This window comes from Astatotilapia calliptera, chromosome 11 (genome assembly GCF_964374335.1).
Source record: "Astatotilapia calliptera chromosome 11, fAstCal68.1, whole genome shotgun sequence".
NCBI lineage: Eukaryota > Metazoa > Chordata > Actinopteri > Cichliformes > Cichlidae > Astatotilapia > Astatotilapia calliptera.
The window spans coordinates 23826481-23853440 of NC_137432.1; the positions used below are offsets into that span (position 1 = coordinate 23826481).

A 26960-nucleotide genomic window follows, 5' to 3' on the forward strand; every position below is an offset into this window, starting at 1 on the left:
ATACAATAAGAATAAATACAGTACACAACTGTACAGAATAGAATAAAATACTATATACAGTAGAATAAAATAAAATAAATATACAATAAGATAAAAATAGAATACAAATACAAATACTATATACAACTGAGTAAAAATACAACGATGACAGAAAGGATTATTGCACTTAGTATTATTGCATATGTATGGATGTGTGTGCTTGATCAGTTAAAGTCTTTGTTGTGGAGTCTGACAGCAGTGGGGAGGAAAGACCTGCGAAATCTCTCCGTCCCACACCGTGGGTGCCGCAGTCTCCCACTGAAGGAGCTGCTCAGTGCTGTCACAGTCTGCTGCATGGGGTGGGAGATGTTGTCCATCAGGGATGACAGCTTAGCCGCCGTTCTCCTGTCACTCACCACCTCCACTGGGTCCAGAGGGCATCCTAGAACAGAGCTGGCCCTTCGGATCACCCTATTCAGTCTCTTCCTGTCCCCAGCAGAGATGCTGCCGCCCCAGCAGACCACACCATAAAAGATAGCAGAAGCCACAACAGAGTCATAGAAGGTCTTCAGGAGTGGGCCCTCCACTCCAAACGACCTGAGTCTCCGCAGCAGGTACAGCCTGCTCTGCCCTTTCCTGTAGAGGGCGTCTGAGTTATGAGTCCAGTCCAGTCTATTGTTCAGATGAACACCAAGGTACCTGTAGCTGTCCACAGCCTCAATGTCCATACCTTGGATGTTCAGTGGTTGCAGTGGAGAATGCTTGTGCCTGCGGAAGTCTACCACCAGTTCCTTGGTTTTACTGGCGTTGATCTGGAGGTAGTTCAGCTGGCACCAGTCCACAAAGTCTTGGGTCAGACCTCTGTACTCCTTGTCGTCCCCATCAGTGATGAGGCCGACTATTGCAGAGTCATCAGAGAACTTCTGCAGGAAGCACTGGGTGGAATTGTGGGAGAAGTCTGCAGTGTAGATGGTGAAGAGGAACGGAGCCAGAACCGTTCCCTGTGGGGCCCCCGTACTGCAGACGACCCTGTCCGACACACAGCCCTGAGTCCTCACATACTGTGGTCGGTCGGTGAGGTAGTCCAGGATCCAGGTAGTGAGGTGATGGTCTACTCCAGAGTTCACCAGCTTGTCCTTTAGAACCGAGGGAAGAATGGTGTTGAAGGCACTGGAGAAATCAAAGAACATGATTCTCACAGTGCTTCCAGCGGTCTCCAGGTGAGCGAGGGAACGATGTAGGAGGTGAATGACGGCATCATCCGCTCCAATGCCGGGCTGGTAGGCAAACTGAAGTGGGTCCAGTGATGAGCTTATTAGGCGCCGAAGCTGAGCCAGGACCAACCGCTCCAGGGTCTTCATCAGGTGGGATGTCAGAGCCACCGGCCTGTAGCTGTTGAGGTCCTTGGGGCGTGAAGTCTTTGGCACTGGTACAACACAGGAGGTTTTCCAGAGCTGTGGGACTCTTCCCAACCTCAGGCTCAGGTTGAAGAGGTGCTCCATCACCCCACACAGTTGGTCCGCGCAGGACCTGACGACCCTCGAGCTGATGCCATCTGGACCCGCTGCCTTCTTGCCATTAATCCTCCTCAGTTCCCTCCTAACCTGGGTGGTTGAGAGAGACAGGCCTTGTGTTGAGTGTGTATTGGATGCTGTTGTTGGGGGTGGGGGGGAGTGAGCAGGGTGAATAGAGGAGGTGTGAAGTGTCTGAGGTGGAACAGCAGCAGTGGGGGTGGGTGAGTCTGCAGCCGATGTTGCAGACTGCCTCATGGCTGAGTCAAATCTGTTGAAGAAATGATTCAGTTCATTTGCCCATCTCACATCCCTCCCAGGCAGAGAGTTCTGCTGTTTGTGGCCCGAGATGGTTCTGAGGCCTCTCCAGACTTCACCAACGTTGTTTTGTTGAAGCTGGTTCTCCATCTTCTGCCTGTAGCTCTCCTTCCCATTCCTTATCAGTCCCCTCAGCTCTCTCTGCACCCTTTTCAACTCCTCTTTGTCTCTGGATTTGAAGGCCCTCCTCTTCTGCTTGAGGACGGTTTTAATTTCTGGGGTAATCCAAGGTTTGTTGTTGGAGAAACACCGTACAGTCCTGGTAGGTACAGTGTTATCCACACAGAAGTTTATATAGTCAGTAATGCATGTAGTAAGGCTGTCGATGTCCTCACCGTGGTCATCACAAATCACCTCCCACACAGTCGACTCAAAACAATCCTTAAGAGCCTCCTCGCTCTCCTCTGACCATCTCTGTACTGTGCGGGTGGCTGGTGGCTCCCTGCGCACTAAGGGCTCATACACAGGGACAAGGTGCACCAGGTTGTGATCAGATCTGCCCAGGGGAGGGAGAGGTGATGAACTGTATGCCTCTTCTGCATTGGCATACAGTAAGTCCAGTGTTTTATTGACTCTGGTTGGGCAGGTCACATACTGGGTGAAGGTGGGCAGTGTGGAGTCCAGTGAGGCATGATTGAAGTCCCCTGATATTATGAGAAGGGCTCTCGGTGATTGTGTTTGCAGTCTGCTGACCACTGAGTGGAGAGAGTCACAGGCTGCATCCGCGTTGGCCGAGGGGGGGACATACGCTGTTATCGCGATAACATGCGAGAACTCCCGGGGCAGGTAGTACGGACGCATGCTAACGGCTAACAGCTCAATGTCTCTGCTACAGAGTTGCTCTTTTACAGTGATGTGCCCAGGGTTACACCATCTATCGTTCACAAAAACTGCCAGTCCCCCTCCTTTCCTCTTACCGCTCTCTCTCGTCCTGTCCGCTCGCAGCAGCTGGAATCCCGGTAGTGTCACGCTTGTGTCCGGAGTTAGCGATGTTAGCCACGACTCCGTTAGCATCATGATGCTACATTGCCGGTACTCCCTCTGTGACCAGGTTAGCGACATGAGCTCATCCATCTTATTGGGCAAAGATCTTACGATATACCATCGTACCATTTCATACCATCTCTGATAGGGTGTTTCGTTCTTTAAAGCAGATGTTGGGAGCTTATTCTGTATGTAAGCTGCAGTAGCAACAGCTTCTGCCCAGAATGTGTTTGGCAACTTTGCATGTGACAGCATGCTTCTAGCTGATTCCACTAGAGTTCTGTTTTTTCTCTCTGCAACACCATTTTGCTGTGGTGTGTGTGGTACAGTCATTTCATGGTGGATGCCTTGAGCTTTCAAATATTCTTGAAACTCTTTAGATGTGTATTCCCCACCATTGTCAGTTCTGAGTCTTATTACTCCCTGTCCACATTCATTTGAGAAGGTTCTTTCAAGCTCTTTGAACTTGCTCAGGACTTCTGTTTTTTCTCTTATGAAATACACTTTACAACATCTGGAGTAGTCATCAATGAAAGTCACAAAGTACTTTTTTCCTCCTACCCAGATAGCAAGGAAACATTGAAACAATGTTGAGTCAATATCAGGTGATGTCATTGTATGGCGTTATTTTTGTGCCACTATTCTGAGCGCACGTAAAAAAAAATTGAGCGCACGTAAAAAAAAATTGCAGGTGCAAGTGTTGCATTTTGAGGAGAAATTTATTTTGAGCTTACAAAAGCTGAATTTGAGTGAACAAAATTCATTGCTGCGTGCAAAAAACGTATTTCAGTGTTTGCGCTTATCCATATACACACACAATAGCACCCCCTCTCGCTCAGTTTTTTCATTTGCGCTTGCTCGCAATGTGTTGCTTGCGCTCACAACATTCTCTGCTTCGTACGCTCAACTCTCTGTACACCGTTATAAGTGTGCCACAAAACCAACCAATCACAGACTTGGTTTCAAAAATTCTGATTGGCTCTTACGGTCTCCAATCAGCTCGCTAGCTACTGCTGTCCGGACACCGGAAACACTGTCCACTCAGCCTCGCTTCTTGCAGATAGAGGGATTTTTGATTTACTCTGCAGCTAAAGAAGAGATGGCAGAATCAAACAATGGCTCCAATAATACTACACCACAGTATCAGGTGAGTTTAATTTTTTTTGTGTGAATTTAGTAATTTGCTGTCCTTTCTGTTTAATATGCTATGAAATTGTAGTTACAGATGCAGCTGTAGAGTTTAAGCTAGCCTTATGGGTAATTACCAGCGTAGTTGTCTTACTGAGGCAGTGTATCCTAATCATGTTTTTTAGGGTAATGGTGCAGTTGAGTCAGCAGTAAGAAATCTGGTGTCTTTGCTGCTTAACAACATATCCACAAATCCTTCAGGGAGGCCAACAGAGAGTGGGCAGCCGGAGCCTAGAAATCTGACTATCCAGCAAGAGATGACAAGGTTTTTGCTTTTTTTGTGTTTTTTTTATTTTAACTTTTTGCAATCTTTTCTGTTAAAGTTATTTGGTTTGTGGATTTATCAACATTGATTTTTAAATTATTGCTATTAAGGACTGATGTCATATTTAATAACTTTATTAAACAATAACCCTTATGTTATGCAACACTGCATTTTTTAAACTCATGCATTTTCATCCCACAGATCATTTCCAGGATATTTCAAATCACACTTGAGCCGTGGTAAAAAGAGATGTTTAACATCTACTAAGCAGCTTGTTAAGGCAGGCAGTAAGACCACAGGCCTCAGTTTTTATTTGCTGTCAAAAAACACATCCTACACACCTTTGCCAGCTGAGGAGCTTGAACTCCTACAAGCTGGCATGGGGAGACAAACAGTGTCTCTTCCAGAAGATGGTGACCATGCAGAGGTAAGTTTGTGTAGTCAGTATTAAAATCAGTCATTGGCAGACGCATTTAGCCTGAATCATATGCCACAGTCCATTTAGTGTTCCATTCTGCTTAACGGTGTTTTTAACTAAGATTTCTAGACTTCTGGAAGAAACCTTTCCAAAAATGGAATATCTTTGTGGAGGATGGCTCTTACATAAGGCAACAGGTTTGTTGTTAATTCAGTTTTTATGTATTTTTTTGGCATTCTTGCGTGCTCATACTGCATTATGATTATGTAGTTGATACTTTTGCTGCTTGATTGTTTATGCTATTTTTCTGTCAATAAAGGTGGCAGTGGTCGACGAAAGCTCACTGTAATTCCACCTGAAACAGAAGGATATTCTGTCAAAACACTGAAAGCTGTGTCAGGAGGTGGCAAATCCACTTTTTACATAGTACCTCTTCAGGAAACATTAGACACATCTCCTCTACCTCCCGACTCACAGCACTTTTCAAAGATGCCAAAGAAGATATGTTACCAGTGTAATGAAGTTATGCCTCTGCAGATGCTTGCAGTACACATCAATACGTGCAAAGGAAAATTCTCTCCTGATGAGACTGATGATGAGGTGAGACAATTTTGATGAAATCAAAATGAGCAATTTTGATTAAATAATATAGTATCACAATTACTGTTTTTTGATTCAGCAGGAATCGGAGTTATGCATTGTGAAAAGCAAATGCAAGGTAAACCTAGCACATTACTAAAAACCATAGTAACTACAATGAATTTTGTATCGGTAATGATCTTTTTCCCACTATGCCTAACATGTACCCATTTTTGGAATTGTAGGTTATTTGTCCAATATGCACTAAGGATTTTCCTGAAGATGAGATCACAGTCCATGCGAGTCTGTGTGGGGATAGGTAATCTTTTTTCAGCCGTTTATGAAAAAATGTTAATCAGTAACAGTCCACGCAAACATATGTATTTTTATTTATTTATTTTTTTAACTTTGTTTTGTCATCAGCTTTCAATGCATGGTGCCTGAAGAAAATGACCAAACTACAGGGACACCAGCTCAAACTTCAGTATGCACAACAGACAGGTACTTTTTGCTCTATTATAATTCATATACACACTATTATGCAGAACCATTTGTTAAAATTATGTGTAAGATCTTTTACACAATACCTGGGGTTTAATTTCATATAAAACATTTTATGATCACACTACTTTAAATTATTGTTAAAGGTTGTTGCACAGAACATGCTGCAATAATTTCTAATCACGTTTAATGTGGTAGCCTCTTTTAATCTAAAGATGATTATTTTTCTTTGAGAGCTTAGGATGTTTTCTACCCTGTTTTTGTTAAGCGTGGAAGATGTATTGCGTTGCCTTGAACAACAAGTCGACACCACAACAGAATTTAAGTTGTGTGTGGACAGAGAAGACCTTCCAGACAGAGGCGTTCTCCAGTGGCAGAGAAAAAAAGCTGCATCTCCCACCAGTGTTCTTAGGGTGGTTTTCATTGGAGAGGCAGGCGTGGATACAGGAGCACTTAGGAAAGAGTTTTTGAGTGGTGAGTTGCCTATTACCTGTTTTGTCCTAGTGTCAATAAATAATGGATAACTTAAAAATGCGGATATTTTTTGTATGAAAGACATGATTTCAGGTATTGAAAGCAGATTCTTTGAAGGACTTGAGAACAAGGGCAAAAACCCCAAGTATTCTCTGACCGATCTTGATAATGAAAACTTCAGGTTGGTTACATACGAGCTTTGTGTATTACATTTAATACGCATCCGATATTTTTGTAAATGTTACCTGAAAATGAATTATAATCATTTGTCTACACAGAACTGTTGGTGAAATAATTGCAGTCAGCCTCGCCCAAGGAGGCCCATCTCCTGCCTTTTTCAAAGAATGGTGCTACAATTTCCTCTGCTCAGGAGAGGTTGATTTCAGCTGTCTGTCTAAGGAGGATGTTGCAGATGTGGAATCTTCCCTGCTCATCCGCAAAGTGAGCACCTGGTTTAGCTCTGGCACATGATATATTATGAGTATGGTGTTTTTAAACACTTTTAACCTTCTGTATTTCCTCTTTCACATTATACATTTCCAGGTTGAAGATGCAGCAGACATACAGTCTCTGATGATGTGGGCTGATGAAATTGTCAGCTGTGGATACACAAACCAGATAAAGATGGATAGTAAGGAAAGCATGATCCGGTAAGGGAGAAAAAATCAGAGAGATCATTAACCCCCCCCCCCCCCCCCCCCCTCCCCAACTAGTTTTTCATTTTGTTTTTTTGTTTTTTTATTTTTATTTTTAAGTGCTATTGTCTTACACTCTACAACAAGACTGATTCCAATGCTACAGCAGCTCCGAAAGGGCATGGAACTGTATGGTCTTGTGAACCTGATGGCTGTAAATCCTGAAGCTTGCCACAGTTTGTTTGTTCCTGGGAAAATCCTCAAAGTAAGTATTAACATAGCAGCTTCAGTCTGATCCAAAGACAGTCCACTTATCTGTACTGTAGTTATCCTGTATTTATTTATTAGTTTTGAATGAACAATATATCTATAATATAATCTACTTTATTTCCTTATTTACAGCCAGACGCTGATTTCATTATGATGAGCTGCCAACCACATTTCAGTGAAAAAGGGACATCTAGGGAGAGAACTGAGAGGAAGATCATAAATTTTTTGCAAGATTTCTTGCAGGAGATTGAAGTATCAGGTACTATATAGTATTAGCTGTATATACCTATAGTATTGTATATATACCGTATGCATCTGTTAAATATTTTTGCTTTAACATGCAGGGCACTAGAAAGTATTCTTAGTTGTTAATTTAAAACATTGTAATCCAGATTGCTTTTTATTTAGAAAAGACTTCAGAAACATTTTCAAACATCACAGATGGAAACACAGGCGGTGCAGGTGGTGAAAAATCAGAGTCTCTTGCTGTCCACCATGTGCTCCAGTGGATGACCGGCCAGTCCCATGTTCCCATCCTTCCTGATGAAAAGAGACATTTCAAAATAACATGCAAGTTTGACCATGAATGTAAGGAGCGGCTGGGAGATCACTCCATTTGTTACCCAGTTGTGAGTGCATGCACTTGTACTGTGACTTTTCCAGTGCAGCATCTGGACACTTACACAGTGTTTAAAACCATAATGAGTGCAGCAGTTAAATATGGTGGTGGATTCCACAGAGTTTAACACATTGTTGTCTTGTAATTTGGAAACTAAATGAGTAAAAATGTTTGTAAACATTAGCTGTTAAGATGTTCGTAGCCGTTTCATGAAAATGACAAGACTTCAAAACTTTGTGTAGGGTCCTACGTTGATAGATAATAAGCAAGTGCTTTGTTTGCTTGTCTACTTGTAATCTGAATGTTTTAGCAAAGAAATCCAGTATTTGAGAACTTAAAAGAACGTTGACTTTCACGTCCATGTTAAGTGTCACTGTTGGTTTGACACCTGTAGCAAGAATTGTATGTACAGGTCACGACCGTGTGACTCAGAATGTTCCAAGGGATTAATAGTTCTCTGAAGCCCCTCCAGGGTTTCCTCATCCAGTGGGCATTCAACTTCAGGAACCACAACTGTGCTGTTAGATTCTTCTTGCAGTACAGCACTCTCCCAGTCAATGCCTGGATCCCGAAGCTCCTTCAAATCCACAAACATATATAATGGTCATTATTCCAGAATAGGTACTTTTGGGAGGAATGTTATTTTGTGTAAGCGTTTTTTCCATTAAAATACAACAATTTAAAAAGAATGCCTTTGTTTTCATGTTCTTCTTACTGTAATTTAGATTAGTGGTAATTGATAAGCAAGAATGTATAAAATCACCAGAAGCATCTCCCAGATGTGCTGCAAGTGTTTTAATTTGTTAATTTCAGAAGAGCAGAGTTAACTGCTAACTAAAATTTTGAAATTCAACATTTAAATAAATTAAAAAAAAAAAAAAAATCAGATTATGAGCTGGTACCTCAAGTCTCTCGCCCTCGTCCAGCTCTTGTAGATGTCCCATACACCAGAGCTGTTCAGGAGTGAGACCACCTTCTGTCCTGAGGGGATGATTATTCCATCCTCCAACAAAGGTGACAAGATCTGCTCGGAGTCGAGGGACAAAGATGTAGTGGACACCAAAAAGATGAATGACATCTGAAATGTCAAGCAGGCCATCCTCCTCGAGTGAGTGAAGAATATCATGGTACTTGCTAGTGACTGCAATCCAGACATCACGCCAAAGTCGTTCTACTCTGTAAATACATTTGAATTTGGATTTCAGGTATTTCATGCTTCAAATCAATATCAGAACTGCTACAACAATCTACCCATGCAGTCAATAATAATATAAAAAACATCAAAAGACTAACCTCTGATTGTGGACACTCTTTCCAGATATGAAACTCGCTCTCCCTGTTCCTCTTGTGGCAAACATGAAATGTGCAATGTCCAGGTTTTCTACTCCTTGATCTGCCCTAACCCTATGATAAAAATACATTTTTAAGGAATTTTTAAAGTTTTCTTTAATGATACTTGTTGCTAGCATATAAATTAAATCAGGGCATAAAACCTTGATGGCAAGCCGTGAAGCTGGGCTGATCTCAGGAAAAATGAGAATGCAGTTTTTGCCCTGTTGTTAGTTGCTGCATCCAAGTACAGGACCTGCAGTAAAAACAAATGGAAAATTAAAGATCTGGTTTCAGATCATGTATAGTTTTTCAGTTAATAATGCAGTTTCATAATAAGTGTTCAAGGAATATTGTACGGTTCTATGTTCATAACCATAATTCAAAGCTTGAGTAGTCTATACATCAATATTGGTAGTACTTATCAAAAAATGAAAATGGCCTTTTAGTTTAACCTTTTTTGGTAAAGAACTGATTAGAAATTTAAAAAAATAATAATTGCAAATCGTCCACTATGTTGGCTTGCTGAATAATTGATGTTCATAAAAAAACAACCTAATAAAGCTCTCATTTCAAAACTACCAAATATTCTACATAACAGTTACACTTTTACCTTCCTTGAGTAGCCATCCACTCCACCAAAGATCACAACATTGTACCTGTTTCAGAGGGAAAACAATCTCACTAAGGCTTTTCAGTATGCACACTTGCCACTGACTTAAACTGGACACTTGTCAGGTGTGCTGAAAATAATACCAACATTTTTATATGTTTATAAGTTCAATGAGACTAAATATTTTAGTTCTCTTGTCATGATTTTTTTTAAGTTTTCTGGAGCACTTAACATATTATGTGTTGATAGGCTTGTTATCATGGAAAATATCGATATACAAAGTGTAAATAATTGCTCAAGAAAATTTACAATTAACAATATTGCTGGTTTTGTTACACATCCTGTATTCCTTTTACTTAATATTACTCTATCAAGTGCTTTTTAAAATATTATAAATACACTGAAAGACCTATCAGATAAGGTTGATTAAAGCAGATTTAAAGTATAACGTGCATCTTTCTGCCCAACTTGTGTTAGAGCTATATAAGTGGGTATTTTACCTTATTAGCTTGTGATTTGTGTCTATGTGGACCAGGGAGAGAGGGCCTCGCACCGAGTAGCTTCTTCGCACAACACAGCCTAGTTCTGTGATCCGTTTGAAGATCCCTACAGCATCAACTCGATGCATGGAGGCCATCATTCTCCACCACTGAACACGGAGACCCATAGAAACCAAATGTCCTTGAACCATTCGATAGCCAGCATTTGGCATCTGATTTTTGATAGCCGATATGATGTTGTCCAGCTCTTGGTCATTCATTGTGCTGTATGTTCCTCTCACAGACAAGTCAAATTCTTGCATCCTCCTGTAGATTGTTCTTCTTGAAACACCAAGACATTTAGCAATGCAGCTGACTGGCAGCTGAATGTCCAACAAATTCTTGAGTCTTTCTCTCTCTAGTACGATTTTGGGGTGGCCAGGTCCCAGACCAACTTCTGTTTCCAGTTCAATAATGGCCACAGAGCTGATGTTAATTTCACACTGAACCAGATGATGAACGTTTTGTAGAGCCTCTGTAATCTCTGACAGACCGCCTATTTGCTGAGAGAAAGATTCAAACAGAACAAGCTCATGACGAGTCAAGAACTCCAAATAATCCAGATTTAGATTTAGTGGTTGTTGGTTTAAAGCAGCTTCCAGTTTAGAGAGGAGTCTATGCATCATTTGCTGTCTCAGTATGTCCTGTTAAAAGCAGCAAGGAACATGGACAAGTACAATGAAATGATGTATCTCAGACAAAAATAAACAACCCATAAAACAAACTACATGAGGTACATCATTTTTCAAGTTTGCATAGTTTGCAAATTAGCTAACGTCAGTTATCAAGCGAATAATAATTAACAAAATGATTTTATATTACTTACATGTGGCCAGGACATGCTCTTTTCGTGCTGCTATTCAGTATTCGACGACATAAAAGAGAGCTACTCAAGTATAATTTGGAAAAATTAGTCAGTTGGCATGGTTGTATGATGCAACTACATTCTACTACACCAACAATAGTCTTAAAAAATAATATATTTTAAAATAAAATGATTAAAGATATTATCCGCAAATTGGGGTTTAAGAGATTTTAGCTGGATTTAGCTACATTTCGGACAGTGTTTCCGGAAAGCAGTAGCTAGCCAGCTGATTGGAGACCGTAAGAGCCAATCAGAATTTTTGAAACCAAGTCTGTGATTGGTTGGTTTTGTGGCACACTTATAACGGTGTACAGAGAGTTGAGCGTACGAAGCAGAGAATGTTGTGAGCGCAAGCAACACATTGCGAGCAAGCGCAAATGAAAAAACTGAGCGAGAGGGGGTGCTATTGTGTGTGTATATGGATAAGCGCAAACACTGAAATACGTTTTTTGCACGCAGCAATGAATTTTGTTCACTCAAATTCAGCTTTTGTAAGCTCAAAATAAATTTCTCCTCAAAATGCAACACTTGCACCTGCAATTTTTTTTTACGTGCGCTCAATTTTTTTTTACGTCCGCTCAGAATAGTGGCACAAAAATAACGCCATATCATTGAATCAACGTTGAAGTGTGACGTTGACCTAACGTCACTCTTGCACCCTTTTTTAACGTTGAAACGTCAGGTTTTGATGTTGAATCAATGTTGAAACCTGACATTGATTCAACGTTATATTTTCTAATACTGTTGACATTGAAACAATGTCAGATTCTGATATTGAAACACTGTTGAGCTATGGTGTTGATTTTCCACCTCTTTCGCACAGTTGCTTTTTATTAAAACAACAGTTAAATCATGACTGGAAATCTACCTCTCTTTATAGGTATTTTAACCAATACTAAACTACTGCATGTTTCCATCAATACTTAAACCACCTAAACACATAATTGTACTTATTCCTCAAATTGGACACCCTTTAAAAAAAAAACAAAAACCAAATGTCTCACAATGTATCATGTCAATATTAATATCCTAAAATAAGAAAGCATTGCATGTGATGTAACAGAGAAAAAACTAAACAAAAAAAGGTCAATAGGCATGTTTCGTTTGCTAAATACTTTATTAAAAGACAGTTTCCTATTTACATTTATATGTTTCACAGAAGTTTGTAATTTTTTACTCTGGGATGGGGATGCATGATGTGCGTCCTGCACCACCCAAACGATCTGGGGCGTATCGGAGCCATTTCTGCACTGCTTGTGCAAAGACAAACTCGGACATAGAGTTTGCCCCTAACTGCTGCGTCAGGCCATCTAGGACAAAAATACACACACACACACACACACAAACAAAAAAAGTGAATTAGAGCACATGAATAAGCTCTTGTTAACTGTCTTTAAAACAAAATAAACATGGGGTCCTCGGGCTGTACAAACTACAACCCGAGGACTAAACAAGCCAAAGACCAAAGACTCCATCTCCAGATTAACCGGACATGAAAGTCTTGTTATTAAGAAGGACAAAGTAATATAGCAAAAAAACAGTAAAACTTACCAAATATGCATTTGCAGAGCGCTGTATCTTTAAATGCCCTTTTTTGCTTTGTCTGGTCCTTGGTTTTTTTCCCTGCCCAGTTTAGTACCGAGGCCAGCTCGTTTGTAATGGCATAAGCCATTACACGGCGGACTCGCACCTCCAGTGTGGTCCCTCCAATCAAGGTAAAGCGTCTCACCTATAGACACATTTTAAGAGATGGAATTAGCGTGTCTCATGTCTTTAATGTGTATGCAAGTGCTTGTGTGTTTAATCAACAGGCCGTTGTTATGTATTTAAATCACATCTGACAGCTATTACACTTTATAGTTACAAAGTGTACATAACCTTTATATACTTACCATTGCCTTATTTGCCTCTTGTGATTGAAGAGGTGCCTCTGCATTGTTTAGCTCCTCAATGTTGTGCAAGGGCAAATCCAGAGGCAGTACCCCAGCATCTACCGATTCATTGCAGCCGGTATTGCGGATGGCTCTGACCTCCTCACAGAGTTCGTTAACAGCTCTTGTCAGGTCTGACAGAAAAAGATAATTTTTTTTAAGTATTTAAGAATACAGACAACTTGTCAAAAGTTTCCTTGTGTCACACACAGATATGTACAAAGACACCAGACAGTATTTTATTACCTGGTATTGTCACTCGAGGCGCCTGGGGAAACCGTTTTTTTGTGGGCTGCTCATCCTCTGAGTCACTATATGTGTACAGGGGATTTGGTCTAAAGAAAAAAAGTTGAAAACGGTCATAAGTAATTACAAATGTGCTTTTGGAATATTAATTCCTAAAGTTACAGTTTGATTTATAACAACACACACAGGAAACGGAGATGTGCAAGAAGGTACAGTATACAAGGAATTTTTGAAGTGCGCAAGTGTACACGGCTTTGCATCTATAAAAAGTTTACAAGCTTCCACTTTTTGGACTATATTATGTGGTGATATTGCAGTAAGGAAGCACCACAGATATGTATAAAAGACAAGATCATAAATTCTTAGCAATCAAAGATATGTTTGTGAAATAAAAAAAGTTTTACTTGTGCTTTCTTTTATGACTGGTCTGAGTTTCAGCTTCGGACTGAAGGTCAGACGTATCACAGTGTTCACTTAGATATTTCTGAAGACTGCGTTCTGCTTCGTGAAATGTGCCTGGAAGTACAAACACAATGTATGGCCAGACATAAATTAGGACACGAAAAACTTGTTATTGTTACATTTATACAACACCAATCCAGATGATACCCACCATGGCTTATTAGAAGTCAGACTGGTGCATAGGTGAGCCATGTTGCACCAGGATGAACTCTCCTCTTTACTGTGGCGTGGATCCTGAATGTGTCTCACGGAGGATATGGAGGCTATGACAATTTCTCCCCATTTATCCATGAACTAGGGACTATTTCTGTACCACCAGTGCTGAACTGCACAATGCACCAGTCTTTCATTTTTATCTTTTTTTAAAATTTGGAGTCCTTTTTTGCCCTGTCTAGGATAAACAGGAAACAGATAATTACAATATATTTCATAGTCACTACAAAACTTGATCTATTGATTGAACTAAATAATAAATAATAGCTTAAAATGTATATAGGCAACAATTACAAGCAAACCCGATAAAACAAACTTTTTTTTTTTTTAAACATACAACTGCGTGTGTATATGTAAGCATTTAAACACTGAAGATAATAAAATTAACAGTATTTTGTCTAAGTCTGCCATTGTAGGAATTCATGGCACCGAGACAAAAACTTGGCGCACAGTGTGGCATCAAAATAGGCGCACACCTTTGACGCTGCGTTTTCTCCGTCTTCCTTTGTCCACATGTAAATGCTAAAACGGAGTTTTCGAAAATATCCGCCCTGGCAGGCGTCTTTAAAAAATCTGTTTTCAGTTGATGAAAACGCAGTTTACGTGTGGACAAAAGGTGCAAACGCAAGGTAGGTGAGCGTGCAGCGTAGAGTTTGAATTGAGTGCGAATCGAAGTGGGTGCTCTCCAATCATTAAAAGTAACAAAGTCATTGAACACATTTATACAGTTACTTTTACGTTTATCAATCATATATCACAGATTTACAATTTTTTGTAGTACTATGCTAAAAAGCAACTACAGAGCGAAAGTCTGGGTCAAGCGCCGAGGCGACGGCAAGAACAAAGGAACCCTCGAAGCGTTAAAGCTAGCTTTGTAAGGGAATATAACGGAAAAGTATGAAACGAAAATGTTTTCTTTGTTGATAGACTTTGTTTGCAGTGCAATTTATTTGTTGCCGGATTGTAAGATGAAAGTAGACAAAATTTCGGGCTCCCACATTTTATCCGAAACTTTACATTAACAAGTTGTTTTTTTTTTTTTTTTACTGTTATTCAAATGCAACCATGGAAATAACGAATAGAACAAAAGTCATTCATTCTTACCTTATACTAATCGTGGTGCAGGCCAGTGCAGTGCATGAACTGATGCCTTCTCCGGTCAATTCCGCTGAGAGTAAATCTAATGTCCCGCTCTACTGTACAAGACAATGGTTACCTGGAGGGACGTACCAATGTGATAGGGGTGCTGCGGAATAGTCCAAGTGGTAGCAGTTTTAATTTCCCGCTCAACCATAAATTGATGATTTTTCAACGTGATTGTTGTCACCTTGTCAACTATAACTTGATCAACAATCAACGATGACAGAACAACAGTGAATCAATGTTATTTCAATGTCAGTGTCAGGTTTCATCAGTATTTCAAATCAAATCAAATCAAATCACTTTTATTGTCACATCACATGTGCAGGCACACTGGCACAGCACATGCGAGTGAAATTCTTGTGTGCGAGCCCCACAAGCAACAGAGATGTGCAAACACAACAACACAAACGAGCAAAATACAAGAATGGCTAATCTGAAACTAATAAATATATGTACAATATATAATAGTGTATGCATTTCTGGATGTGTATACTAAATATTTTCCTACGTGTGTGTGTGTGTGTGTGTGTGTGTGTGTGTGTGTGTGTGTATACACATTTTTACAAATTAAATAGTAAAAAAAAAATATATATATATAAAATATACAGAGGTTTGTAGTTGGATATTGTGCAAAACAAGTGGCATTTATATACAGTATGTAGTGCATAATGTTGAAGTTCCAGTAGTGAAGCTGAGGTGTCTATGAAGTGTTCAGCAGTCTGATGGCCTGGTGGAAAAAGCTGTCTCTCAGTCTGCTGGTACGGGACCGGATGCTGCAGAACCTCCTTCCTGATGGAAGCAGTCTGAACAGTTTATGGCTGGGGTGACTGGAGTCCTTGATGATCCTCCCCGCTTTCCTCAGGCAGCGCTTCCTGTAGATGTCTTGGAGGGAGGGAAGCTCACCTCCAATTATCCGTTCAGAGCACCGCACTACTCGCTGGAGAGCTTTGCAGTTGTAGGCGGTGCTGTTGCCATACCAGGTGGTGATGCATCCAGTGAGGATGCTCTCAATGGCACAGTGATAGAAGGTCCTGAGGATGCGGGGGCTCATGCCGAATCTTTTCAGTCTCCTGAGAAAGAAGAGGCGCTGCTGCGCCTTCTTCACTGTTTTGTTTATGTGTACTGACCACGTAAGATCCTCAGCCAGATGTACTCCAAGGAACCGGAAGCTCCTTTGTCTTTGCGACGTTGAGGGTGAGATGGTTGTCTTGACACCAGTGGGTCAGGGCGCTGACCTCCTCCCTGTAAGCCGTCTCATCACCATTGGTGATAAGACCCACAACTGTAGTGTCGTCCGCAAACTTCACAATGATGTTGGAGTTGCTAGTGGCTGTGCAGTCGTAGGTGTAGAGTGAGTACAGGAGAGGGCTCAGTACACACCCCTGTGGAGCACCAGTGTTCAGTGTGATGGGGGATGAGGTGATGCTGCCCAGTCTGACCACCTGGCGTCTGTCAGACAGGAAGCTAAGGATCCAGCTGCAGAGGGAGCTGCTCAGTCCTAGATCCAGCAGTTTCCTGTCCAGCTTCGAGGGAACAATGGTGTTGAATGCTGAGCTGTAATCTACAAACAGCATTCTCACATACGTGTCTCTCTTCTGCCGGTGTGACAGGGCAGTATGTAGTGTCAGGGCTATGGCATCATCAGTGGACCTGTTGTGGCGGTATGCGAACTGTAGAGGGTCCAGTGAGTCTGGTAGTGCAGAGCAGATGAAGTCCCTGACCAGCTTCTCGAAGCATTTGCTCACGATGGGGGTCAGGGCTACAGGTCGCCAGTCGTTCAATGAGGAGATGGTGGAGGATTTGGGTACAGGGACGATGGTGGCCATTTTGAAGCAGGCTGGGACTACAGACAGAGAGAGGGAAAGGTTGAAGATGTGTGTGAACACTCCAGCCAGCTGAGCCGCGCATGACTTGAGGACGCGGCCGGGAATCCCGTCCGGACCAGTAGCTTTGCGCGCGTTCACCTTCCTGAAGCACTTCCGCACATCCTCCTCAGACACAGTGTGCACACTGACGTCATCCGCAGTGCGCACACTGTCCGGTCTCATGGTGTTCGCTGTGTCGAATCTAGCGTAGAATACGTTTTCAATGTTGTTTCAACATTGGTTTTGTGTTGATATTTCAATCCTGACGATTCTGATGGTTCAGATGGAAAATCAACATCTGTTCAATGTCTCCTTGCTATCTGGGTAGTGACTCAGTTTGAAAACGACCACAAACGTCACTATGCACTAATTGCAACTTGCGTTTTGTTCGTATTTCTCCCACTGATTTGTAAGGTTTTCTTGATAATTTGCCCTCAACACAAGCTTCACAAAAAATGTCCTCCTCTTCATTTGTAAGGCTAACTCCTTTTACCAAGTTTTTTACTCTTTTCAGATTTGTAGTGTGACCTAGGCGCTGATGCCACATACTTGCTGGAACTGAAGCAGTTGACGCTCCATGACAGGTTGTGCAGTTTCCCTCAATATCCAGCTGATACAAGCCGTCAGATCTTTGTGTTCCCATTCTATGGAGAGCTCCATTCTTTCCTCTTATGTAGCAATGAGTCCTTTTGAAATTCACTGTGTTTCCCTTCTTGGCAGCAGCTCCCACTGAGAAAAGGTTCATTGATAACTTGGGAACATACAGCACATCATACATTGTGGCATCTTTTCCATTACTAACTCTGAATGACATTTTCATTGTTATGTTGCCCAGACCTAAAGCCTCAACTACTCTGCCATCACTGAGTTTTACTGTTTGTGGTTCTGAAAACTCTTGGTAGTTCTGTAGAGCTTCTTTATTCCATGTCATGTGTTTTGACACTCCTGAATCAATTAACCATTCTTCTTGTTGTGCATCACTTTTACATGACTCATTTACAACAAAAGCTCCCTCAAATGCGTCCTCTTTGTCCTTATACACCACGCTTTTAGCCTTGTGGGCCTTGTATTTCTTTTTAATGCTTGGACAATCACGCTTGATATGTCCTTCCTTCCCATATTTGTAACATCTCCATGAGTCGGAGCTGTTTGCTCCCACTGTTTTTGATCCACTCTGTTCATTTCTATGCATCTGAGATGACATCGCTGATACACTACTGGACACAGTGGTGTTGTCAGTAAGCACTCGCTTTTGTTCCTCATTTATCAAGGCTTGTTGAACAAACTGTAGTGTCAGACTGTCCATCTTTGTCTCCAAAGCAGTAACAACAGTTGCATAGCTGGGTGGCAAACTACCTAGAAGGGTGTAGTGATGGGTCGTTCGCGAATGAAATGGCTCTTAGAGCCGGTTCTTTGACGTGAACGACGCGAGCCGGCTCCTTATCGCGAGCCGTCACGTGGGTTTTTTTTTTTTTTTTTCCTTTCTCTCAGCCTCTCTCTCGCACTTTTTTCCCACTTCACTCTGCACGCGGGCCTTGTGCTTTACGCTGGGCAGAGGGGGGAGGGGCGGTAGTTACACTCAGTAGCACAGGAACAGAGCCAGAGAGAGAGAAAGAGAGGCAGGGACAACAACATTAGAAAGGTATAGTAATCATCCACAACTATTTTCGGTTGCAGATGATAAAGGATTGAGAAAGTTTATTCATGCAGGTCCATATGACAGAGAATATGCATGTTCTTTTAGTTTTCATATTATAATTTATATTTAATTGTGTTGTGGTTTGCAGTGTTTTGTGTTCTTTTCACTTTAAATTTGTGAAAGGAAAAAGCTGAAAATTTAAATAGTTAAAACTTGAAATGTGAATAGTTGATTTTTGTATTATATGATTTATTTATTACATTTTATGTGGAGTGAATAAATAAAAGTATATTTACGGTGGCCCCTAGAGACAAAGCACATACAAACTTCAAATCACATACGAACTCTGAAGCATGTACAAACTCCAAAACACGTAAAAACACGTACAAACTCCAAAACACGTAAAAACTCCAAAACATGTAAAAACACGTACAAACTCCGAAGCACGTAAAAACTCAGAAGCATATAAAAACTCAGAAGCACATAAAAACTCAAAACACGTACAAAAGACAACAGAAGTGCTCCAGGATGCTGGGCGCAGTGTTGAGCCTTTGTTATCTTGTGGCTACACAAGCCAGCAAGTACCAACGACCGGATTTGGTGTGTGGTAATAACAGGTAAATGAACTTTTTTTTAAATTATTTGAATATATATATGAGTGCCTGTGTATAAATACACAAACAATACACACATGCTTTCAATTGTGTAATTTAAGTGATCTAGTAGCTCTGCTTTGGAAGTTCAGTTCATGCTAGAAATGTGTTTTGGAGTTTGTACGTGTTTTGTCTCTAGGGGCCACCGCATATATTTATATATAAACATATATAAATAAAACCACTTGTTTTTACGTTAGTAATTCCTTTTGTGCATAATTTTATATTATTGTTAATAATAAATTAATTAAAGCAACAAAACAGCCTGAAGAGCCGGTTCGGAGCCGAAAGAGCCGGCTCTTTTTAGTGAGCCGAACCGAAAGAGCCGGATCTCTAAAAAGAGCCGGAAATCCCATCACTAGAAGGGTGACAATTAGGGCTGGGACAACGCGTCGACGTAATCGATTACGTCGACGCAAAAAATACGTCGACGTAAAAAAATCTGCGTCGATGCGTCGTCACTTTCAAAAAAAGACATGGCGGCAGCGAGTAGCGGAATCATGAGTGAGGCAGTTGCAGTCAACTTAAATCACTCCACCCGAACACGCAGTTCTACAGTATGGGGATATTTTAACAGAAAAGGAAGTGATTCAGTCGTTTGCCGGCTTTGTGAGGTGGAAATGGCCTATCATAAAAGCACGACGGCTATGCACCAGCACCTCAAACGACGGCATCCAGGAGCAGCTTCTGCAAAGGACAAACCACCGTAAGTTTTCAACTTTTTTACTAACGCTAGTTTTTACCCGTTAATTCATCCAGCTCAACCAGATCCTTATCAAATTATTTTGATATTATGCTTTCCATATAATTATTTTGTAATTATTCGAATTCATCTGTGTGCTGTGTGTGATTTATGATTTCAGGAATAAACAGAAAAGTCTGGAGGACTACTGTCAGAGAAGAAGTACACCATGCACCCCCCAGGAGGTGGCTGTACTTACTGAGAGCGTCTTAGCTATGATTTTAAAAGACAAGAGACCACTTGCTGTGGGTGAGGGATTCAAAGAAATGCTGACCACTTTCCAACCAGGTTACACTCTGCCGTCTAGGCGTCATTTTACAAGCATGATGGAGAGAAAGTATGAAACTTCAGTGGAGAAACTAAGGAATGAACTAAAAAAAGCCACATCCAAAATCTCCCTTACCACTGATGCTTGGACAAGTCTGGTCACAGAGTCCTACTTAGGGGAAACTTGTCATTTCATTATTTGTTCAAAGACGCCATTGCTGCTGTTTGTATATTATTAATTTTTTGCTATGATTTCCTTTGTTATATTTGTTTTGCAAAACATTTAATTTTTTGTTAAAAACAGAAGATTGTAGTACAATGTTATTGTGGATTTTGTTTTGTGAAGGAAGAGCACTTTTTGGCAGAAAGCAAAGTGAATATTACATTTTGTTTGTTTAAAGACACCATTGTTGCTATTTATTTGAAATGTTTTGTTAACTTTTCCTTAATTTTATATATGTTTGCACATTTCATTTCTTGTTAAATGCTATCTCTATTGTATTGATTGTACGACCTCTACAACTTTATTTTGCAATTTTTTTATTTTTTATTAAAAGGTCTTCAAATGAATAGATTTGTGTTTTTCATTTATATACATAAATTAATAAATGTGAAATTGCTATACAAGTCAAATAATGGGGAAAAAAATCGTTAATCGAATCGAAATCGAATCGGATTGAAAAATGAATCGTTAGATTAATCGATGCATCGAAAAATTAATCGCTAGATTCATCGATTAGGAAAATAATCGTTTTGCCCAGCCCTAGTGACAATTTGATCTTCCTCTTCAATTACAGAACCTATTGCCCCTAGCTGATCAGTAAGTTCCTTCATCCTAGTGATGGGTCGTTCGCGAACGAAATGGCTCTTAGAGCCGGCTCTTTGACGTGAACGACGCGAGCCGGCTCCTTATCGCGAGCCGTCACGTGGGTTTTTTTTTTTTTTTCTTTCTCTCAGCCTCTCGCTCGCACTTTTTTCCCGCTTCACTCTGCACGTGAGCCTTGTGCTTTATGCTGGGCAGAGGGGGGAGGGGCGGTAGTTACACTCAGTAGCACAGGAACAGAGCCAGAGAGAGAGAAAGAGAGGCAGGGACAACAACATTAGAAAGGTATAGTAATCATCCACAACTATTTTCAGTTGCAGATGATAAAGGATTGAGAAAGTTTATTCATGCAGGTCCATATGACAGAGAATATGCATGTTCTTTTAGTTTTCATATTATAATTTATATTTAATTGTGTTGTGGTTTGCAGTGTTTTGTGTTCTTTTCACTTTAAATTTGTGAAAGGAAAAAGCTGAAAATTTAAATAGTTAAAACTTGAAATGTGAATAGTTGATTTTTGTATTATATGATTTATTTATTACATTTTATGTGGAGTGAATAAATAAAAGTATATTTACGGTGGCCCCTAGAGACAAAGCACATACAAACTTCAAATCACGTACGAACTCTGAAGCATGTACAAACTCCAAAACACGTAAAAACACGTACAAACTCCAAAACACGTAAAAACTCCAAAACACGTAAAAACACGTACAAACTCCGAAGCACGTAAAAACTCAGAAGCATTTAAAAACTCAAAACACGTACAAAAGACAACAGAAGTGCTCCAGGATGCTGGGCGCAGTGTTGAGCCTTTGTTATCTTGTGGCTACACAAGCCAGCAAGTACCAACGACCGGATTTGGTGTGTGGTAATAACAGGTAAATGAACTTTTTTTAAATTATTTGAATATATATATGAGTGCCTGTGTATAAATACACAAACAATACACACATGCTTTCAATTGTGTAATTTAAGTGATCTAGTAGCTCGGCTTTGGAAGTTCAGTTCATGCTAGAAATGTGTTTTGGAGTTTGTACGTGTTTTGTCTCTAGGGGCCACCGCATATATTTATATATAAACATATATAAATAAAACCACTTGTTTTTATGTTAGTAATTCCTTTTGTGCATAATTTTATATTATTGTTAATAATAAATTAATTAAAGCAACAAAACAACCTGAAGAGCCGGTTCGGAGCCGAAAGAGCCGGCTCTTTTTAGTGAGCCGAACCGAAAGAGCCGGATCTCTAAAAAGAGCCGGAAATCCCATCACTACTTCATCCTCTTTAAATGATCATTGAGATGTTCTCCTTCCTTCATTTCACACCGGAAGTACTTCTTCAGAAATAGCTTGTTAGCAACAGTATCTCTTTCAAACTGTGCTTTTAGCATCTCCCATGCTTCTTTGGGGGTCTTACAGTTTGTTATCAAGTACAATTGGGGTGTACTTACATTCAGTACCAGCACTGAAAATGCCTTTTCTTTCTTCCGTTCAAATTCAGCTCGTGCTTGGGCATTAGCATCCGCAGCTAACTGCTCCGTCTCCTGTACCATACCCCACAGTCCTTTTGCCTTCAACAGGTGCTTCAGTTGAAATTTCCACGTTGCCCAATTCTCCGGTCCGCTCAGCTTGTCAATAAACAGTCTATCTTCCATTGTGAATCCCACAATTCTGTTTATGACTCCCAAAAGAAACGTGTTAGCAGCTTCCCTTGGCGACCTCTGGGCCCATAACCTGATGTTTTTAACGAACACCTTTTGAGTGTAATGCACAGACACACCAACAGAGGGCAGTAATATCCCTTCAACATACATTGTAAAATTACTATTACAACACATTTATCTTGTGGTAGATCCTTGGCTTCATCCTTGCTTACGCTAACTTTCTGTCGAGCTGCAGAGGCCCCACTGGTGCTTTGAGAGCAGCCCGGCTGAGGGGGTAAGGCTGCAGGGTTGCCATCTTGCCCAGAAGAAGAATGAGCGGAAGCAGATTCTTTAGCTGCAACAGAAGGGGTAGTTGTAGCAGTAGCTGAGGGTGAAGCGCTAACGGCGGAGGATTCTGTACAGTGAGGCAGGGGTTCAGATGGAGTTTTACCCCTTGTGACAGGAGTGGAGAAATCCTGGCTTTCATTAGCAGCAGGATGAATGCTCTGAGAAGAACTAGCCTGGGATGAGGCATCTTTGCTGGAAAAATAAAATACAAAAGCAATATGAGCAATGCTTTGTCACACTGGCAGAGAGGAAAGTCTGCACAGTTTTAAGATCACTCCTCTAAACTTAAAAATTTAAATGCATAAAATGGACAGCAGAGCAATAATTTTTTTTTTAGTTCAGTGTTAGGCTTACTTTGGTTGGCTATGGTCATTGCCTATTCCATTAGCAACAGGAGCCGTAGACGTCAAACTGCCATGATTACTGCCAGAGATCTGATGTGGCCAAAATAAATAAAAGAAATATTAATATAATATAATATTAACCATGACAAAGCATCAACATTATAACATTAGGTTATAATAATACATTTTCTACAAGAAAAGTGGGAATAAACATGTCTACATTATTAAATAATGATGGGAAAAGTTCTACTGAAGGAATAAGCCTAGAATGTTTAAAAATACCGATGTTTACTCACTTGATGTAGAAGAGGACATATGCCTGCTGGTTGAGAACGGTCCTAATGTCACTGACTGACACGGACGAGTCATTCATCTGAAACCACTGCAAATTGCTGGCCTGTGAGACAGAATGAGAGAGATGTGACACAGCAGATTCAGTTTCTGAATTGAATTTGAGCTAAAAAGAAGAATCTTATGGTTATATAGGGGTCTTTTTTTTTTTTTTCTTTCTTTCAATGCATACAAAGTATTTTTCTCTGTTTGCATTCAGTTTTCTGCTTAAATGTGTTGTTTATGGTGTGTGTTTGTTTGTACTAAGCAACAGCAGCATTCAAACAGATTCGGGCACAGCCAGTACCTTAATATAGCAGAAATAGTGTCCAGCATGACAACTCAATCCAGAGTGAACCAGCACAGCATACAGCCTGTAGAGCTGGGGCTCCCCGTGGGACTGAGACATGAAGGGCCGCAGATCCAGATGCTCCAAATACTTCACATCCTGATGACCACCACACAAAGAATTTCAAACATTACATGCAAATATCCTGTTTTATAATAAAACAAAGCATCTGTCATGTATCTTTATGACTTAAGCAGACACTATTGGCCATTTGACTTTGTGATTTTGCCTCCACTGAAGTCTGCAAAACGTTTGAGTGAGAGGGTGAGCACATTGGCGCTGCGATGGATTGTGAATCTTTTTGAGGCCGTTACCATTTTTTTGCACCTGAAGGAAACAAACATTCATCATGGTTTGGCATCTCTTTGACTTACTTGGTGCATTTGTAAGCATTTTCGCCATCCAGCTGTTGTGGCTTGACAAACTGCTTCAGAGCTTTGGAGACATTTGGAGCAGTCTATATGAACAGAGAGAGAGAGGAAAAACCTCACACTCCATAATGCAGAGAATACATAGTAGCAACGTCACTTTGAATGTTGTCCAATTACCTTAATTTCCAGAGTGATATCCAGAAAAGGGTCAAATGTATCTGAGACAGCTTTGCAGTTTAAACGTTTAACAGAAACAGAAATCAGTGCTATGAGTATCACACAAGCTGTAAGACATAAAAAGACAAATAAAAGAAAAATAAATCAAACCTTAAAAAACAGTGACTTACCTCTGGATCTTAGGTACCCGCCAAACACTTGATGGATGAAAGAGGTTGCCTGCGTTTGCCTGTCCAATCTATAATAAAAAGATAAAGCACAAAAGTTAACTAATAAGGACAGTGCAACAATTAACTGATTGACCATTTATTTTTTAGCATTTTGGAACCAGACGATCACTTTACAGTATTCAAGTAGCAGAAAAGACAATAGGAGGAATTGGAGCACGATTAATTACTTAAGAGGCCATCTGCTGCTACACGGGAAGAATTGATTTGATGAGAATTGACACTTTAGGTTCTTAAAAAAATTAATTAATTAATAAATTATTTTTAGGAGTCTAACAAGAAGCACAACACTCAGCCCAGTGCATCTGTTAAACGTGTAGTTTTGGTTAAATGTGCACATAGACTTCGAAGCTCTATCCACAGTATTTCTGATTTCGCGCCATTACCCCGATTCATAGCGGAAGCCGGTTTTTTACTTCCGCTTGCGCTGTTGTTGACAGTTGCGGGGTTACACCTTCACTGTTGATAAAGATTTCTCTCACTGCAGTTTGTTTTACCTGGAGTAAATGGCAACACATCGAAGGTGGATACACAGTAAAGATGTTTTAAAAAGCAGCGAGGACAGTTCAGTTGCAGTGCCTCACCCGTCACTTCTCACGGAGTGGGTAGATGACATGAAACTATGGCCCGATGTTAGCTACATCGACATTATTAATTACCTTGTATTTTCCGAAGGCGTTGATGGCGAGGAATTACGTAATTACAAGAGCACCGAGGCGTATAATTACCTGCACAGCAACAAAATTGATAAAGTACTGCTCAACAAACAAGGCGACTTTATTTTTCTTAAAGCAGCTGTAGAGCCGAGCCAGAGTATTAATCAAGCGAAACACTTAGCATGGGCAATGCTAAGAGAAAGTGGAGTAGTGGAGACAGTCGGCTGTTCCTGTATCGCCGGATTAGGGAGATCATGTAGCCATGCGGCTGCTATTCTGTGGAAGGTATATCACTTATCTGGATATCACAATGTTTAAATCACTGAAACAAACACTGGACTGGTCAAAGGCTGTGATTAAGGAGTCACGCTACTGCCATCTAGCCAAGTATTACGTGGAGCACTGTTTACATGTGAAAGCCACTCGTTAACTTTGTGTGGGCTGTATGCTGTACAATCACATGAAGATAAAATATAAAAAAAATAAAAGACTGAACATTAAGGTCAAATTTACAAGACAAGAAAAACTATAGTTATAAGAAGTGACACAGAGTAGTATAATACATGTTTGTTTATATATATGTATATTTGTACACACACACTACTTTGAAAAAAATTAGACTGTGGATGTATATTTCTGCATCAAAAAGTAACTGACTATTAATATGAAATGGATAATATGGGTGACTTTGCCAGTGTTTATATCTGTTTTGGATATGATTCAGGTGTATTGACCCAGGGTCATATCTATAACGTGCAGGACACCAACCGTGTACTGCTTTTGTTAGTGTAAACTTCCTCGTTATGTTAAATCTTGAGTATTGACAGTGAGAAAAAACTATTAATGTTTGTTACAGGTGCTGCGATCAGTGGAAAGACAGGGCTTGCGTGTACAGACGAGCAGCGCAGGTGGAATGCAGGGACAGCAAAGAACCTTGAACCTAAACGTCTAAGCCAGATAAACTTCAGACATCACAGGGCAGAGCAGCAGTACGATGTGAACTCCCGGACTGCAGTGACACAATCTCTCCCTAACACACCATATCACCTTACACATCAAGACTTTATTGACAGTGTTAGCAAAGCACCAGTGAAGCCACTTTTCCTCCTCAAGAACACATTAATTGGAAAGTGTTACAATGCCTCGCCATCTGCAGGTCCTCACCGCAACAGTAAAGTTGATGAGCAATTTTTTCAGCCACACCAAGCACACAGTTACAAACTAAGCTGTAATCCATGCAGGGCATTCTACCAGGCATACATTCAAGTTTCTGAAGAGCAAGCAGAACAATTACAAGAAGAAACAAAAGAGCAAAGTGCATCTGATTTGTGGCACAACTGCAGGAAAATCAGACTTACAGCAAGCTCTGCTAAAAAAGTTCCAGTACGTGCCACCACAAAAAATGACAAATTTTTATCTGAGCACATGTACCCTTCCTTTC

General features: G+C 40.6%; 1 protein-coding gene and 2 long non-coding RNA genes across 5 annotated transcripts in view; 2 read left to right on the top strand and 1 right to left on the bottom strand.

The window, feature by feature from the left end:
- LOC145431932 (uncharacterized) overlaps nucleotides 1-26960 on the top strand; it is a 45502-nt gene that overhangs the window by 2857 nt on the left and 15685 nt on the right. The gene's annotated exons all lie outside the window — the stretch shown is intronic.
- Nucleotides 3456-8427, top strand: LOC113033308 (uncharacterized). Of its 3 annotated transcripts, none has more exons than XM_080308340.1 (15): nucleotides 3456-3939; nucleotides 4106-4245; nucleotides 4447-4672; nucleotides 4785-4860; nucleotides 4983-5263; nucleotides 5343-5381; nucleotides 5488-5561; nucleotides 5666-5743; nucleotides 6012-6217; nucleotides 6299-6398; nucleotides 6496-6658; nucleotides 6761-6867; nucleotides 6973-7117; nucleotides 7255-7381; nucleotides 7531-8427. In XM_080308340.1, the coding sequence occupies exons 1-15, from the start codon at nucleotides 3892-3894 to the stop codon at nucleotides 7866-7868; spliced, it is 2148 nt and encodes a 715-aa protein (XP_080164466.1). In that variant the 5' UTR covers nucleotides 3456-3891; the 3' UTR covers nucleotides 7869-8427. The 3 variants fall into 3 exon arrangements, with proteins under 3 accessions (XP_080164466.1, XP_080164468.1, XP_080164467.1); XM_080308342.1 differs by having other exon boundaries at nucleotides 7564-8427; XM_080308341.1 differs by having other exon boundaries at nucleotides 5346-5381.
- LOC145431931 (uncharacterized) lies at nucleotides 8566-9745 on the bottom strand. Its single transcript, XR_013912254.1, has 3 exons — nucleotides 9684-9745; nucleotides 9235-9326; nucleotides 8566-9145 (listed from the first exon to the last, which is right to left on the bottom strand). It is a non-coding gene; the product is annotated as an uncharacterized LOC145431931 (long non-coding RNA).